Source organism: Gnatocerus cornutus, chromosome 4 (genome assembly GCF_029298725.1).
Source record: "Gnatocerus cornutus isolate USDA-ARS CGAHR chromosome 4, icGnaCorn1.1, whole genome shotgun sequence".
Lineage (NCBI taxonomy): Eukaryota > Metazoa > Arthropoda > Insecta > Coleoptera > Tenebrionidae > Gnatocerus > Gnatocerus cornutus.
Window position 1 is genome coordinate 8,236,205 of NC_142236.1, and position 17,007 is coordinate 8,253,211.

The window sequence follows — 17,007 nt, forward strand, 5'->3', positions numbered from 1 at the left end:
AAGTTCTTTTGTGCTAACTCAAAAAGAATCTAATTCTTGCTTGCACAAAATTGGCATATGAAACTGTTCAAAGTTGTTGGTTTTAACTAGAATTAGCAACTCTGGCTTCTAAATATTTTGGTTTCACATGGACACCAACGCCTTGAATAAAAATTTTTACATTTTATAATTATTCCAAAGATAACACAAATAGCAAACTCTTTTGTATGGACATAAATGTAAGATTTTGGAACAATCCATCAAAAAGGAAAGAAAAAGTAGTCTTTGTTGTCCAGTGAGTTTCTATACACAATTTTCTTCATGTTTCATCTAAATAATGAAAAACTAACCCTAGAAATAAATATAATACATTCCTTCATTTAGCCATTGTCGCATTTCTCAATTGAATTATGTTAATAATCGTTAATTTGTAATTTTGCTTGTCTTTCGTAGTGCGTAAACAAACTGTTGAAGTTATGTACTACCGAAAACATCTTTTCGTCTGGGTTCAGGCTGCCGAGAAGTTTTTTTGTTGCAGTACCGATAATAGCTGCGAAAACGTAACGAAAACTATAGCGTCAGTACTGTCAACTAGGATGACGTCATTGACTTGTACATTGACTTGGACAAAAGTCAGATAAGAAATACATGTTCTATGGTACGAACTGTCAAGAAAATATTTGGTTATAATGTTCTAAAGGCTTTCTTATGGTTTTGTTCCGTCCAGACCATGGGGCAGACTTACTCCTTTACTTCGTAGTGCCCTTAGACAACATCAATTCGAACCATTTTGCATATTTTTTAAAAATTTTGGATCGGTGGAAAACAAGTGTGAAATTATCCTCATTTCGAATAATATGTGGCAACAGCGCTTCAATTTTTACGGTTGGTGAAAACCGAAAAAGTAACCAAACGAAATGCTCGGTACCGATAATTATCGTTAGAACCAAAATCGCACCCCTGATGTTTGTATGAGAAGTTAAATTTCTTAATACAATTTTGGAAATATTATAAATTCTGTTAATATTTTGAATAAAATTTAAATTGCAATATTGTAATTTTCTTTGTAGAATATCGTATTCTCTTTCGGTAATTAAATTATGTCCATGTACGTTAGCACCTTGGTTGTTAATGATTACAGATTTACATTCATTGCACATTATATTTTTAATTTTTTTGACTAACCACCCAGAAACATAACCAATAATGCCCCTGTGTAGATTTTTTTCTAATTCATAATTTGGTAATTTTGAAATGTATTTACATATATTAAAAATTTCTACATCAGTTTCGGTCCGGTCGTAGCAAAAATTATTCATTTTGTTTGTTAATCCTCGAATATTAAACAAATCTGGAACATTGGTAGCTTTGCAGTTTGTTCCTATCGATTTTGAACCAAAAAAATCTCTTATTAACAGGTATTTAAACGTATCTCTAAATTGTTCAGTAGTTGGATTAATTGCGCGAGAACGATAATTTCTAACTCTTCCAAAATAATTTTCTAAAACGTCCTGATTAAACACCTTAGGTAAGAAAAACTTGCACTTGCCAGTTTCAACTAAAATTTCATACAAGTCCAAAAATCCTTCTAAAGTCTTCACCCAGTTTTTCAACTTTGGAGGTATTGACTTAGCACCATTTGCATTAATGAAGTACATGTTGTTTAAATTTTCTATTGCTTCTTCCAAAAATTTTTGTGGCCAGAATTTTTCGAAACACCATTGCGAAGAGGTTTCCCGTTATATCCTCGAAGTGAACTACCATTAACACTGTCAAACAGTTTGTCGAAGAATTTTATTATTCTTGCTGTTCCAAATGCAGACTGAGGAAAATTACTATCACCTGTAAAATTATTTGTTGTTTATCAAGAAAGATTCCCCTGATGGTACTTACTATTTTTTATCATGAGGGAAAGAGTTGCGCTCATGGAGTGACTTAAAACTTGAGTAGCGTACGAAACTGTCATTTTTCTAATTTTGTTAGGTATCACATGAAAATCCGTAATTTTTGGCAGCGCACGAAGTTCACCAGAAGGCTGATCAATCATATATGCTTGCATTATGTGTTCCCATTCTGCTTGCAGTTTGTGTCCGTTTGTGTCCCAAACCAAATATTTTGTTATTAAATTATTTCTGATTCTCTTGATTAAATGAGGTGGATCATAGAGTGGCACAATTTCCAGATTTTGTACAACTATCCTTCTTCTAACTTTCAATTTTTTGTCAATATAAAATTTTGTCGGTTCCTTTAAAAGAAGATTCATAGCCGCTTGATTGTTTTGGCTCTGGGGTGCGATTCTCGAAATGTGCTGATTAGATTTAGTGCACTAAATATCCATATTTAGTGTGAAATATGAAAAAGTGTATTCTCGACGTTCTGTGAACATTTAGTGTATAAAATTTTCAGTATGAAATTATTAGTGTGGTCGATAGTGGACTAAATTCCATGCTAATTTTTTTAGATTGGCAAAATTTTTGATAAAGCAATGAAATTAGAAGAAGAATCTAGACGAAGGTCTTAACTTCGATGTAGTAGCAGCAAATTTACATGAAACCAAAATATATAAAAAATTCCTTAAAAATGTGGAAGATAGAATACTCCGTAAAACTTTTCGATTTATTGAAGACCCATTTAATTTCAAGACCATGCAAATCCTACTCCAAAAATTGCGGTGGTTTTAGTGTTATCATGATATTTTTCTTCTGCAACACCACTGATTGGAAAAATACTATTTCTTTAAAATTTAACACATTCTGTTTGACTGGATCATTTCGTTCTGTTGTCTGTTGGTGTTTAATTATTATTAAATTTTGAGCTAAGTTTTGCCACGCCTGATGTATTTTTATGTTTTTTTTTCTTATTAGTTATTGGGCATTTTTTCATGTAAAGATAGACATAAACTTGTCTTGTACAAAAATCAAAAGTTGTTCAGAAACTGTAGATAATTTCTTTTGCTTCTCAATAACACGCAAGTTATACTTTTACCCTGCGCTAAAGGTTTGGATCGCGATGAGATATTCTCATGGGATTATGGTTTTACGAGTCAAAAATCGTATCAAAAAGTAGCAAAAACTATAAAATTTGTTCATTTTGCTGTGATTTCTTCTGGGGGACTTCAATGCTGCCTTTATTTTTGTTGAACATTTGACTAGAAAGGTTAATTTTTTGAGTCAGCCTGACAAACTGTTTTTGCGATGTTGTCAAGATAATATTTAGACCACACTAAAATATTAGTGCACTTTTTAGTTTGATGATGGAGAATACACTATTCTTGATAGCACACCGATTTTCTCGTACTAAAAATTTTGTGCACTAAACTTTTAGTGTGATTTCGAGAATCGCACCCCTGGTCACATATTATTGCCATAACATTTAATCCACCATTTTGTACTTCTGTTAACAAAAGTTTTAAAGTTTCAGCCATAACAACCGATTTTGTGGCAGAAGAAGAAAACCAAAAATACACTGGTTGTTTCCATTTCTTAAACAATCCGCAAAGATAAAAAACAAGAGCGTGGTTACCAATTTCCAAAGTATTATTATCATTAGAATTTTGTAAACCAAAAATTTGATCTATATTTTTGTCATAATCCAAATGAGGCATGATAGAAATTTCATCAAAGACTAGTGTGCACATCTTATCTCGCTGGTTCAATTTCAATGTGGCATCTTTTAAATTTTCGAATAGTACTTTGTTAAAACCATGATTTATAGGAATTTTATTTAACATCGCCATAAGTGTTTGTCGATTTGGAAGCGCAAAAAGTTGTCTTAACTTTGAATAAGCTCTTTCTGATTGCTTTTACAGGGTGATTTTTTAAAAACGGCAGGCGTTGTAGAATTTTTATTTATGAACCGATTTTAAAAATTTTCAATACAAATTAAATGGTTTTTAATTTCCTATAAACTGATGATTTTATAATTTTTTCTAAATGTCTTAGTATCTTTTGGGCGATACTCAACTTTCTTATTTTAAATTGATACAAATATGTTTTTTTTTTCATAATTTAGAAGATATTAAGTGTTGAGAAATCGCACATTCGAACCATTTTATTACAAACGATATTTGACAAGAATTGACAATTCATAAAGCAATGTGTCCATACAAACAACACAAAATTTCCATGTCATTTAGGGCGCATGTAGAGATAGACAGAAGATATCGTTGTCTTTCTTATTGATACTAATAGCCGTACCTTATAAAACAGAAACTTTGATCTAGTGACCTTACTAAAATTTCGATGGGAAGGCCATCTATTGACTTGAGTGAGGTGCAAACAAGGAAAAAACCACAAAAAACCAGTGACTTGGCATTCTATTTACTATTTTTCCTATGCAGCAAATTTATCTGTGGCGCCATCTAGTCGAAGATTCGAACATCGCAAGTGACACTTCGGCTCTCCAGCAAATGCCGCCCTAACTACTCCAAGCGCTCGCTAAATTCCGTCCAATTAAAAACGATAGATTAAGCCGCCTCCTTTCGCGCTCTACTTAATTGATAATCTGTACAATCGCCTCCTTGGGAGGCAAAACTGTACGCGTTTCTGTAACAACGCACAAGAAAATTACTAACCCCATTTGTGTAATAGCTCCTGGTTGAGTTGTTCAAGAGGTGTAAGCGCTGTCATGCGTGAGGCAATCTCGCCTGCAACTTCCCTAACGCCATCGTTTGAAAAGTCGATTAATTTTGGTGGTTTTCCAGGTGGGGATGCTCTCAAGGACGTCTCGGTGACGATCCCTCCAGCTGTCAAGATCATGGACACCGTCACGTTGCAGTGCAAATACGATTTGCAAGGGGAGCCGTTGTATACGGTGAAGTGGTATAAAGGGCAGAAAGAGTTTTATCGGTATATTCCGAAGGAGCTGCCCAGTACGCAGGTTTTTGCCCTACCGGGAATAAATGTGGATGTAAGTAGTTGTGGTAAATATTAAAAATTTTGAGTTTATTGCAAAATTTAAAACGCAATTTTCAAAGTTTTACATTAAATTTTGTACCTTTGGTTCCGTTGGCGCTATAACAGTGGTTCTTTTAACCCATTTTTAACACTACTAAATTTGAAATTTATAGAACGAAAGATACAAATTTTAGAAACTTTTGCATTTTGAACGAAATGAAATTTTTAGGCGACTTAAACTAAAAATAGAACCTTTAGGCCTTAAAAGCGACCTAAAAATAAGTTTTTTCTGGCCGCAAACATTTTTGGCCGATCTATGGTGGCGCCATCTATCCATAGTTTTGCATATTACGTCAAGATACCGATATTACCCTCAATCTTATAATTATTTGGGTAAAATCAAATCGACAAACTGCTGTAAAATGCAACAAAGACGTTGAATTTTTGAAAATAAACATGTATAGCAATTCTGTTGCAACAACATCAAAAAGCACATCAAACTTAATTCATACAAATTGTGAAGCTACACATGCCGAAACGGCAAATGTACATAAAGAAAATATGGACTTTTCTGAAGGATTCATAAATATTTACAATTATTTAGTTGTTGAAATCAATAAATCATAAATAAAAATTAATTAACTTGTAAATTTAATAATGTCGCCTCAAAAATCTTGGGTGTATCACGGCCAAAAAGTGATATTTTGCCCACGTCTTCATTAAAAAAGGCTCGGCCTTGGTACACAATTAACTATTTTGTAAATTTTACATTAAAATCTGTATTTTTGGTTTTGTTAAAAATATAGTGATAAAATTTGCGGTGAACAGTTTTTTCTTCTCATTTATTGGCTGTACCCACTGAATTACGAAATTCTAGACTAAGAAACACATTTTTTTTGGTTCTGAACTAAAGAAATTAAACCTAGAATAAGTGCTTATTTTAACTTATTTATTTGTGGAATTTTTAAAGTTTCAAACAAATGACACAATTACAAAAAAGTATTTATAAGACAAACCAGAAATTTTCAAAACCTTACATATAATTTTTTTTCAGTACCGTAAGAAATTGATTAACATTGTTAAATTAGAAAATTTTAAAACAAAAGACAAATTTTACAAATTTCTATTATTAGGACGATCAAAATGTTTTCAAAATTCTAAAATAAAATTTGTATCTGGATCATGTAGCTCTATTACAACGATATTAAAGAAAGTGTTTTTAACACATTTATTCACAGTCCTAAATTAAAAAATTCCAGAAAAGGTAGTACACATTTTAAAAATTTTAATATTTAGAACAAACGAAAAATTTTAAAAATTCTACATCAAAATTTGTATCTTTGCTTAAGTTATCAGGTTATCACCGTAAAAATTAAATTTCTGGAGTTTGCTCCTTTTAGCTTTTAATTGACTGCCCGGAATTATTAAGGTCTAGAGCAAACAGTACAATTTTTAGAAATATTTGATTACTGGACAAACCAAAAATTTTCAAAATTCTACATTGAAATTCGTATCTTGGATTTTGTTCGCGGTATAACAATGAAATTTGCGGAAGGTACTCTATTTAATTCATTTGTTAACAGTAATAAATTAAGAAAAAATTTTATTTCTAGAACAAACAAAAATTTTCAAAATTCTTTATCAAATCGTGTATCTTTAGTCCTGTTAGCGCTACAATAATAAAATTTGGAGTGGGCTCTTCTTTTAACTCACTTATTAACTCTACTCAATTATAAAAATTTAGAGGAAAAGGCATACATTTTAAAAATTTTAACTTTTGGATTAAACTAGAAATTTTCAAAATTCCAAACTCAAATCTGTATCTTTAGTTCTGCTCGCGCTATTGTCATGAAATTTAAGAAAGTGGTTACTTTTAACTTATTAATAAACATTCTGAAATTACAAAATTTTAAAAGAAATCACCCAAGTTTTCAAAATTTTCATTTTTAGAAAAAAATAGAAATTTTCAAAATTTTACAGTTAAATGTGTTTCTTTAGTTCTATTATATCTATAAGTCGATAAAATTTAGGGAGGTTTTAGCTTATAACTCGTTTATTAACTGTGGCGATTTTCAAAGTGCTAATAATAATTCTATATTAGAATTTGCACTTTTAGTTCTATTAGCGCTATTGCGATCTAATTTGGAGAGATTTCTTCTTCAGGCTGACATATTAACAATAAAAAAATTCAAAATTTTAGAACAATTCAAACTTTTAAAAAGTCCGTATTTTTTTAGTTATATTGGGGTTGTAGCGATGTAATTAAAAAAGATTGCTCTTCTTAGAATTTATGTTTTAACAACGAGAAGTTACAAAATTTTAGAAAAAAAGACGCAAATTTAAAAAAAAATGTTTGAGACAAACTATTTTTTTTTAAACTCCACATTAAAATTTGCATCTTTGGTACTGCAGGCGCTCATTCACTGATAGCGCAAAATTACATAATTTTAGAACAAAAACACAAATTTTAGAATTTTTTATTTTTAGAACTAATTAAAGAATTTAAATTTTTGCTTTAAAATCAATATTTTTGATACTGATGGCGCTATAGCGAGGTAATTTGGTATAGTTAATTTAACTCTTTTGTTAATATTGCGTAGTTACAAAATTCTAGAATAAAAACGAAAATTAAAAAAAAAATTTTTTTGAACCCACTAAATTTTCTAAATTCTTCATTAAAATCTGAATCTTTGGTTCTGCTAGAGATATAGCGACAAAATATGGGGAGATTAGTGTCTCAAGCTCATTTATTATCAAAGCAAAATTACAAAATTTTAGAACATAAAACAAAACATAATAATAGCATAATAATTTAGGGTAGTTTGTACTTTTAACTCATTTATTACCATTGAAAAACTACAAAATTCCAAAAAAAAACGCAAATTAAAAAAAAATGTTTGATCCAACGGAATTTTTAAAATTCTACATTAAAATCTGTATATTTGGTTTTGCTAGAGATACAACAAAGGTTAATGTTTTAAGTCTATTTATTAACAGGGCGAAGTAAATTTAAAAAAAATATATTTTTAGAAAAACTAAAAATTTTCGAAATTCTACATAAAAATCTGTGTTTTAGAAGGTTTTGTTGTATTTTTATCAGCAGAGTGAAATCTAAAGCAATCAGTACAATTTTAAGAAAGTTTTATATTTGGACCATCCCAAAAAGTTTCAAACTTCTACCTTAAAATTTGTACCTTTGATTTTGAAAGCTTCAAAACAATCAAATTGAGAAGCTTTGTTCTTTTTAACTCATTTATTAATTGCAAAAAAATGGAACAAAAGATATAATTTTTGGAAATTTTTAATGTGAAGACGAACCAAAAATTTTCAAAAATCTATGTTCAAATCTATTTTTAGTTCAAATAGCGCTATTGTAAAGATTTTTGTCAGGACACCGGCGACAGAAACATTTAAAATTTCAGCTTATCCTGGCCACGGCAGCACCGGCAACTGTCCCATTCCAATAAAAACTCCGAAACTCGCCATTCAAATCTCCCGGACCTCCAGCGCTCGCCTCGGTCAAATTACGAGAATAAATACCGCGAAAGCTCGCACGGTGGCACTTTTATACGGTTCCATTATTCAGATTTGTGAATTTTTAAAGAAATCTAGCGTGAATCCCCACAAATATCTTAAGAGATTACGTGAGCTCCCGCTTGAACTGAGTAAGATTATGCACAGTCTGATGTTCATAACCATAAACACAATTTTCCCCGGAATTATTCATCAACTTAGAATGTGATTATGTAGAGACGTTACGCTGCGGTCATCATCATCTAAAATGTATAATTACGTGCCTAGCAGTTCGCTTATATAAATAGGTGGTCTCCTCTCGTGCCTACGATTATCCTCGCTCCGGTAAATTATTTCGAAATTAGAATTTTCAAACGGGAAATTGCTTTATTTTTCCGAGCTTTTAGAAAAAAGCTTCAATTGAAAAGGCGATTAAAATTTACACTGCGAGGGACTTTTTGGCCGTTTCTATAGATATCCGGAATCTATTAAGGCCCTTAATAATCCCCCGGTATTAAGCAAACTTTACAAAATGACACTAAATCTTGGGAATGGGATATCGATTAGTGGCTATGTTTTCAGTAACCGCAATGTACGTTTGCATTTCAGTTGAGCAAGTCTAGTCCTAATGAGGTCGTTCTTCGAAGTGTGCAACCGGAAGTTACCGGACGATTTTTTATTATTTTTTATTTATTTAATAAAAAATGTTTACCTCTAAAATTAAAATTTCTAAAAGTGTTTTTCTATGTTCTAAATTTTGGTAATTTGGTAAGCCAAAGAGTGCTGTAACGCGTCTACATTTAATTATTTGAAAGCTAGAAATACAAGAGTATTGCAGTAACACCTCCAAATTTTATTACTTTTGCGCCACAGTTGACTAAGAAATGGAAATTATTAGAAAAATTTGTAATTTTTTACTTTAAAATATATATTTTTTTAAAATCGTTGTTCTGCGTTCTAAGTTGTGGTTATTTTGTGTGTTGAATGTAAGAGTTAAGTGCAGTAATGCCTGTAAGTTTTGTAACTTTAGCGCGACGATTACCAAAGAAATTTAATTTAAAAGAAATTCTTGAAAAATTTTGGTTTCCTCTAAATTAAAAATTTACTCAAAATGTTGTTCTACGTTCTAAATTTTGGTAATTTGGTAAGCCGAATAAGAGAGTTTAATGCTGTAACCCGTCTTTATTTAATTATTTTAAAGCTAGAAATACAAGAATAAATTAAAATTTTAAACATTGTAAATTTTTCTTGACTCCAAAATGAAAATTTTTAAAAATATTGTGTATGTTCTAAAATGTAGTAATTTGGTATATTGAATAACAATGTCTAGTGGAGTAACAACTCTAAAGATGGCGCTGCGACTACCATAGAAATGGAATATAAAAGAAAATTTTGAAAATTCTTGTTTGACACTAAAATGAAAAATTCTAAAATTTCTACGTTCTGAAGTTTTAAAAATTGGTATATTAAATAAGAGGGCCTAGTGCAATGACACCTCCAAATTTTACGGTTTTGTCTCTACAAATACCAGAGTAACAAAAGTAAAAAAAAAGTAGAATTATTTTTAGTTACTTCTATAATAAAAACTTCTAAAAATAATCTTCTACGTTCTAAATTTTTCTAATTTGTTGGTATATTGAACATATATATTAACGGTTTAGTGCAGTAACGCCAACAATTTTTATGGCTTTTGCGCCACGTCATCAAAAAAATGGAATTTATAAAAAAAATCAAATTTTTGGTTAGCTCTAAAAGGAAATTTCAAAAAATGTTGTTCTACGTTCTAAATTTTTGTAATTTGGTAAATTGATTAAAAGAGTTCAATGTAATAACTCCTCCAAATTTTATTACCTTTGCGCCACAGTTGTCTAAGAAATGGAAATTATTTTGTGATTTTTTTTCCTCTACAAAATATATATATTTTTTAAATTGTTGTTCTGTGTTCTAAGTTGTCGTAATTTTGTGTGTTAAATGTAAGAGTTAAGTACAGCAATGTCTGTAAATTTTATAACTTTAGCGCGACGATTACCAAAGGAATTTAACTTAAAAGAAAATCTTGAATCATTTTGGTTTCCCCTAAATAAAAAAATTACTAAAAATGTTCTACGTTCTAAATTTTGGTAGTTTGGTAAGCCGAATAAGAAAGTTTAGTGCTGTAACGTGTCTTTATTTAATTATTTTAAAGCTAGAAATACAAGAGTAAATTAAAATTTTAAACAAACATTGTAAATTTTTCTTAACTCCAAAATGAAAATTTTTAAAAATATTGTGTATGTTCTAAAATGTAGTAATTTGGTATATTGAATAACAATGTCTAGTGGAGTAACAACTCTAAAGATGGCGCTGCGACTACCAAAGAAATGGAATATAAAAGAAAATTTTGAAAATTCTTGTTTGACACTAAAATGAAAAATTCTAAAATTTCTACGTTCTAAAGTTTTGAAAATTGGTATATTAAATAAGAGGGCCTAGTGCAATGACACCTGCAAATTTTACGGTTTTGTCTCTACAAATACCAGAGTAACAAAATTAAAAAAAAACTAGAATTATTTTTAGATACTTATATAATAAAAATTCTAAAAATAATCTTCTACGTTCTAATTTTTTTAATTTGGTATATTGATTAAACTGTTTAGTGCAGTAACGCCATCAAATTTTATGGCTTTTGCGCCACGTCATCAAAAAAATAGAATTTATAAAAAAAATTGAAAATTTTTGGTATGCTCTAAAATGAAATTTCTAATAATGTTGCTCTACGTTCTAAATTTTTGTTATTTGGTATATTGACTAAAAGTGTTTAATGCAGTAACTCCTCTAAATTTTATTACTTTTGCGCTACAGTTGTCTAAGAAATGGAATTTATTAGAAAATTTTGTAATTTTTTTTAACTAAAATATATATTTTTTTTAAATTGTTGTTCTGCGTTCTAAGTTGTCGTTATTTTGTGTGTTGTAAGAGTTGAGTGCAGTAATGCCTGTAAGTTTTATAACTTTGGCGCGACGATTACCAAAGAAATTTAATTTAAAAGAAATTCTTGAAAGATTTTGGTTTTCTCTGAATTATAAATTTACTACAAATGTTGTTTTACGTTCTATATTTTCGTAGTTTGGTAAGCCGAATAAGAGAGTTTAGTGCTTTAACACGGCTACATGTAATTATTTTAAAGCTAGAAATACAAAAGAAAATCAAAATTTTAACCAAATATTGTAACTTTTTCTTCGCTCCAAAATGAAAATTTTTAAAAATATTGTATATTGTATATTGTAAAATAGAGTAATTTGGTATATTAAATAACAATGTCTAGTGCAGGAACAACTCTAAATATGGCGCTGCGACTACCAAAGAAATGGAATATATAGGTAAAGGAAAATTTTGAAAATTTTTGTTTGACACAAAAATGAAAAACTCTAAAATTTCTACGTTCTAAAGTTTTGAAAATTGGTATATTAAATAAGGGGGCCTAGTGCAAAGTGCAATGACACCTCCAAATTTTATGGTCTTGTCTCTACAAATACCTTAGTAACAAAACTAAAAATAGTAGAATTATTTTTAGTTACATTTTTAATAAAAAATTCTAAAAATAATCTTCTACGTTCAAAATTTTTCTAATTTGTTGGTATATTGATTAAACGGTTTAGTGTAGTAACGCCATCAAATTTTATGGCTTTTGCGCCACGTCATCAAAAAAATGGAATTTATAAAAAATAAATTTTTGTTTGACTCTAAAATGAGATTTTTAAAAATGTTGTTCTACGTTCTAAATTTTTGTTATTTGGTATTTTGATTAAAAGAGTTTAATGCAGTAACACCTCCAAATTTGATTACTTTTGCGCTACAGTTGTCTAAGAAATGGAATTTATTAGAAAAGTTTGTAATTTTTTTTACTCTAAAATATATTTTTTTTAAATTGTTGTTTTGCGTTCTAAGTTGTCGTAATTTTGTGTGTTGAATGTAAGAGTTAAGTGCAGTAATGCCTGTAAGTTTTACTTTGGCGCCACGATTGCCAAAGAAATTTAATTTTAAAAAATCTTGAAAGATTTTGGTTTCCTCTTAAATAAAAATTTACTAAAAATGTTGTTCTACGTTCCAAGTTTTAATAATTTGGGAAGCCGAATAAGAGAGTTTTGCTGTAACGCGTCTTTATTTAATTATTATAAAGCTAGGAATACAAGAGTAAATTAAGATTTTAAACAAATATTGTAAATTTTTCTTCGCTCCAAAATGAAAATTTTTAAAAATATTGTGTATGTTTTAAAATGGAGTAATTTGGTATATTGAATAACAATGTCTAGTGCAGTAACAACTCTAAAGATGGCGCTGCGACTACCAAAGAAATGGAATATAAAAGAAAATTTTGAATTTTTTTTTCGACAATAAAATAAAAAATCTAAAAATTCTACGTTCTAAAGTTTTGGAAATTGGTATATTAAATAAGAGGGTCTAGTGCAATGACACCTCCAAATTTTATGGTCTTGTCTCTACAAATACCAGAGTAACAAATCTAAAAGAAAAGTAGAATTATTTTTAGTTACTTCTATAATAAAAATGCTAGAAATAATTTTCTACGTTCTAAATTTTTCTAATTTTGTATATTGATTAAACGGTTTAGTGCGGTAACGCCATCAAATTTTATGGCTCTTGTGCCACGTCATCAAAAAAATGGAATTTATAAAAAAAAATTAAAAAAAAGTAGAATTATTTTTAGTTACTTCTATAATAAAAATGCTAAAAATAATTTTCTACGTTCTAAATTTTTGTTATTTGGTATATTGATTAAAAGAGTTTAATGTTTAATTAAAATTTAATGAATTTATTAGATTTTTTTTTAATTTTTTTTGACTTAAAATATATATTTTTAAAATCGTTGTTCTGCGTTCTAAGTTGTCGTTATTTTGTGTGTTGAATGTAAGAGTTAAGTGCAGTAATGCCTGTAACTTTAGCGCGACGATTACCAAAGAAATTTAATTTAAAAGAAATTTTTTTTGACCGTTTTATATAAATATCCGGAATATATTAAGGCCCTTAATGATCCTCCGGTATTAAGCAAACTTGACAAAATGACACTAAATCTTGGGAATGGGATATCGATTAGTGACTATGTTTTCAGTAACCGCAATGTACGTTTGCATTTCAGTTGAGCAAGTCCAGTCCTAATGAGGTCGTTCTTCGGAATGTGCAGCCGGAAGTTACCGGACGATATAAATGCGAAGTTTCTTCGGATGCGCCCAACTTTTACACGTTTATGGTTTCCGCCTACATGTATGTAATTGGTAAGTAACTTTATCAATCTTTTAATTGAAAATTTATCTGGCCGCATTTCGCCCATATGTTGCGCCCTGTCGCCGTAAAACCCGCAAAGAACCTCCGAAAACTTTATCCCTCTTTGCCCATACAAGCAGCCATCAAACCTTAAGCAAGTTAACCAGATTTCAAATCCCTCACCTACGCTCAGTGATTGATGACGATGTACTAAAAGTTTCATCAATCACCGGAACACTGTAAGTACTTTTTCGACACGCATACAGAGTGTCCATAAAGAAAATTAATCGCCTCTCGTTACATCCTAAAAGTAATACCCGATATACCGAGCGTACACAAATACACCGACTTATCTTTACATGTTTAATGTTTGTTCAAGCATGAAAGCATGATAATATTGCAGTACAAACAAAGTCGAGAACCAGGAACGGCCGCCGCAGACCTCAAAGCGTACGCAAAGTAAACCGCAGACCAGAGCTTAAAAGCTAACATCTCCTAGAAGGATATCCTTGATGGGAGTAAATCATGCAAATGTAAACAACAACAAGTTGGAAAAATGGAATCGGAAAAAGGCAGTATGGCTTTGAGGAGGTCGTTTACTGGAATGTACTTGGGGAGGGGGTGGGGGTGTAAAAGGGATGACTGTCTCAGACGCTCTATTAAAATTTATGGGGACATTTACGATCATAACAAACGCAGTGGGCTTATTTTGATGTTTTTAACAACATAAAAATGATTTAGGGGGCAATATGGCGGGGATATTGTTTCTTAGTTGCGCCACTTGATGATTCCACGCGTTGGCTGTCGCAGGAAAAGGAGCTGAGGGCTAAAAAATAATGTTGTTTGTTGATTGGTTCACATATGGCGTCGAACTGATTTTATGTTACAGGGAGTTGTTTAAAAATCAAAATCAAAAATTGTATTTTGTTCTAAATTCTTAAAACAAGGCTAATTGCGAAAGAAGGTCCAATGCAGTAACGCATGTAAATTTTGTTACTTTGATACTAGGATTAGCAGAGAAATACGATTTTATAAAAAATGTTAGAAATTTTTGTTTGCCCCAAGGAAAAAATTCTAAAAATGTTTTTTTACGTTCTAAATTTTTGGAATTTGGTATATTAAATAAGAATTTGCAAGTGCAGTAACGACTCCAAATTTCATTACTTCATATCCAACACTATCAAAAAAACAGAATTTAAAAAAAATGTTGACAGTTTTTAGTTGGCTCGGAATCGAAAATTTTTAAAAATGTTGCTCTACGTTCTAAATTTTTGAAATCTGGTATATTAAATAAAAATATTTAGGCCTCGAACACCTTCAAATGTCATTACTGTTCATTCAACATTACCAAAGAAACAAAATTAAAAGACAGAGTTTGTGGTTGATCCTGAAACAAAAATTTCTAATAATGCTGTTGTACGTTCAAAATTTTAGAATTTGGTATATTAAATAAAAATACGTTCAAAATTTTACAATTTGGTATATTAAATAAAAATTTCTAGGGTAATAGCACTTTCAAATGTCATTACTTTACATTCAACATTTTAAAAAAATGTCGACATTTTAAAAAAATGTTGACCACTTTTGATTAAGCCTGAAACAAAAATTTCTAAAAATTTGGTACATTGTATAAAACTGACCAGTGCAGTAACGCCTCCCAATTTTATTATCATTACTTTAACACGAGGACTATTAGATAAATTGAATATAATAGAAAATTTTGAAAATTTTTGGTTTGCTCTAAAATCTAGAATTCTAAAAATGCTGTTTAACGTTCTAAATTCAAACACTTTGCAGTACAGTAACGCCTGTAAATTTTGTTTTGTATTGCTACGAGTACCAGAGAAATAGTTGAGAACCAGAGAAATGTTGCTGCAATTTATAAATTTGTGAACTTTAGTACACTAAACAAACATGTTTAGCACAAAAAAGGTTCTAAATTTTATAACTTTACCGCCACAATTATTAAAGAAATTGAATGTTGGAAGTTTTGATCAGCTCTAAAACGAACATTTTTAAAAATGTTGTTCTACGTTCTAAATTTTGGTAATTTGGTAGGCCGAATAAGAGGGTTTAGTGCAGTAACGCGTCTTTATTTATTTATTTTAAAGCTAGAAATACAAAAGTAAATTAAGATTTTAAACAAATGTTGTAAATTTTTGTTTCGCTCCAAAATATATATTTTTTTTAAATATTGTGTACGTTGTAAAATAACGCAATTTGGTATATTGAATAACAATGTTTAGTGCAGTAACAACTCTGGCGCTGCGACTACTAAAGAAATGGAATATAAAAGAAAATTTTGAAAATTTTTGTCTGACACTAAAATGAAAAATTCTAAAAATGTTCTTCAACGTTCTAAAGTTTTGGAATTTGGTATAATAAATAAGAAGGTCTAGTGCAATGACACCTCCAAATTTTATGGCCTTAGCGCTATAAATACCAGAGTAATAGAATTAAAAAAAAACTTCCAAAAATAATCTTCTACGTTCTAAATTTTCCTAATTTGGCATATTGATCAAAACGGTTTTAGTGCAGTAACGCCATCAAATTTCATGGCTTTTGTGCCATAGTTATCTAAAAAATGGAATTTATAAGAAAATTTTGGAAATGTTTGGTTGGCTCTAAATTGAAATTTCTAAAAATGTTGTTCTACGTTCTACATTTTTGTAATCTGGATTGATTAAAAGGGTGCAGTGCAGTAACGTCTCTAAATTTTATTACTTTTGCGCCACAGTTGTCTAAAAAATGGAATTAATTAGAAAATTTTGAAAATTTTTTTTACTCTAAAAAAAAAATTCTAAAATCGATGTTCTGCATTCTAAGTTGTAATTTTGTGTGTTGAATGTAAGAGTCAATTGCAGTAATGCTTTTAAGTTTGGTGACTTTAACGCGACTATTACCAAAGAAATTAATTTAAAAAAAATCGTAAAAGATTTTGGTTTCCTCTAAATTAAAAATTTGCTAAAAATGTTGTACGACGTTCTAAATTTTTGTAATTGAATATAATGAATAAAAATGGGTAGTACAGTTTTTACCTCTGAATTTTATTACATTTGCGCTGAAATTAGCAGAGAAAAGGTATTTACAAATTAATTCAATCATTAATTTGACTAAATGCAAAAAAAATCCGCAAAATTCTCTCCCATACATTATTGTAATTGCACATTTCATGAAATTTTATTGTAAACATTCCAAAAAAACACATGTAAACGTGCAAATTGAATTAACTCCCGTCACATTGAGTTATTAGATTGACACATTTGTTACCACTTAATTTAATTATTTGATGCTTTTCCAGTTACTGAAATTTGTCGGTCTAATTTTGATTGTAATCTAATTAAAAATTAATAAAAGTTAA

General features: G+C 29.8%; 1 protein-coding gene across 2 annotated transcripts in view; it reads left to right on the forward strand.

Moving 5' to 3' along the window:
* LOC148176330 (uncharacterized) overlaps positions 1-17,007 on the forward strand; it is a 183,430-nt gene that overhangs the window by 62,046 nt on the left and 104,377 nt on the right. For both annotated transcript variants that reach the window (XM_088034284.1, XM_088034285.1), the window contains exons 2-3: positions 4,682-4,887; positions 13,522-13,657. In XM_088034284.1, coding sequence (XP_087890410.1) covers positions 4,682-4,887; positions 13,522-13,657 — 342 coding nt within the window. The remainder of the gene's footprint in view (positions 1-4,681; positions 4,888-13,521; positions 13,658-17,007) is intronic.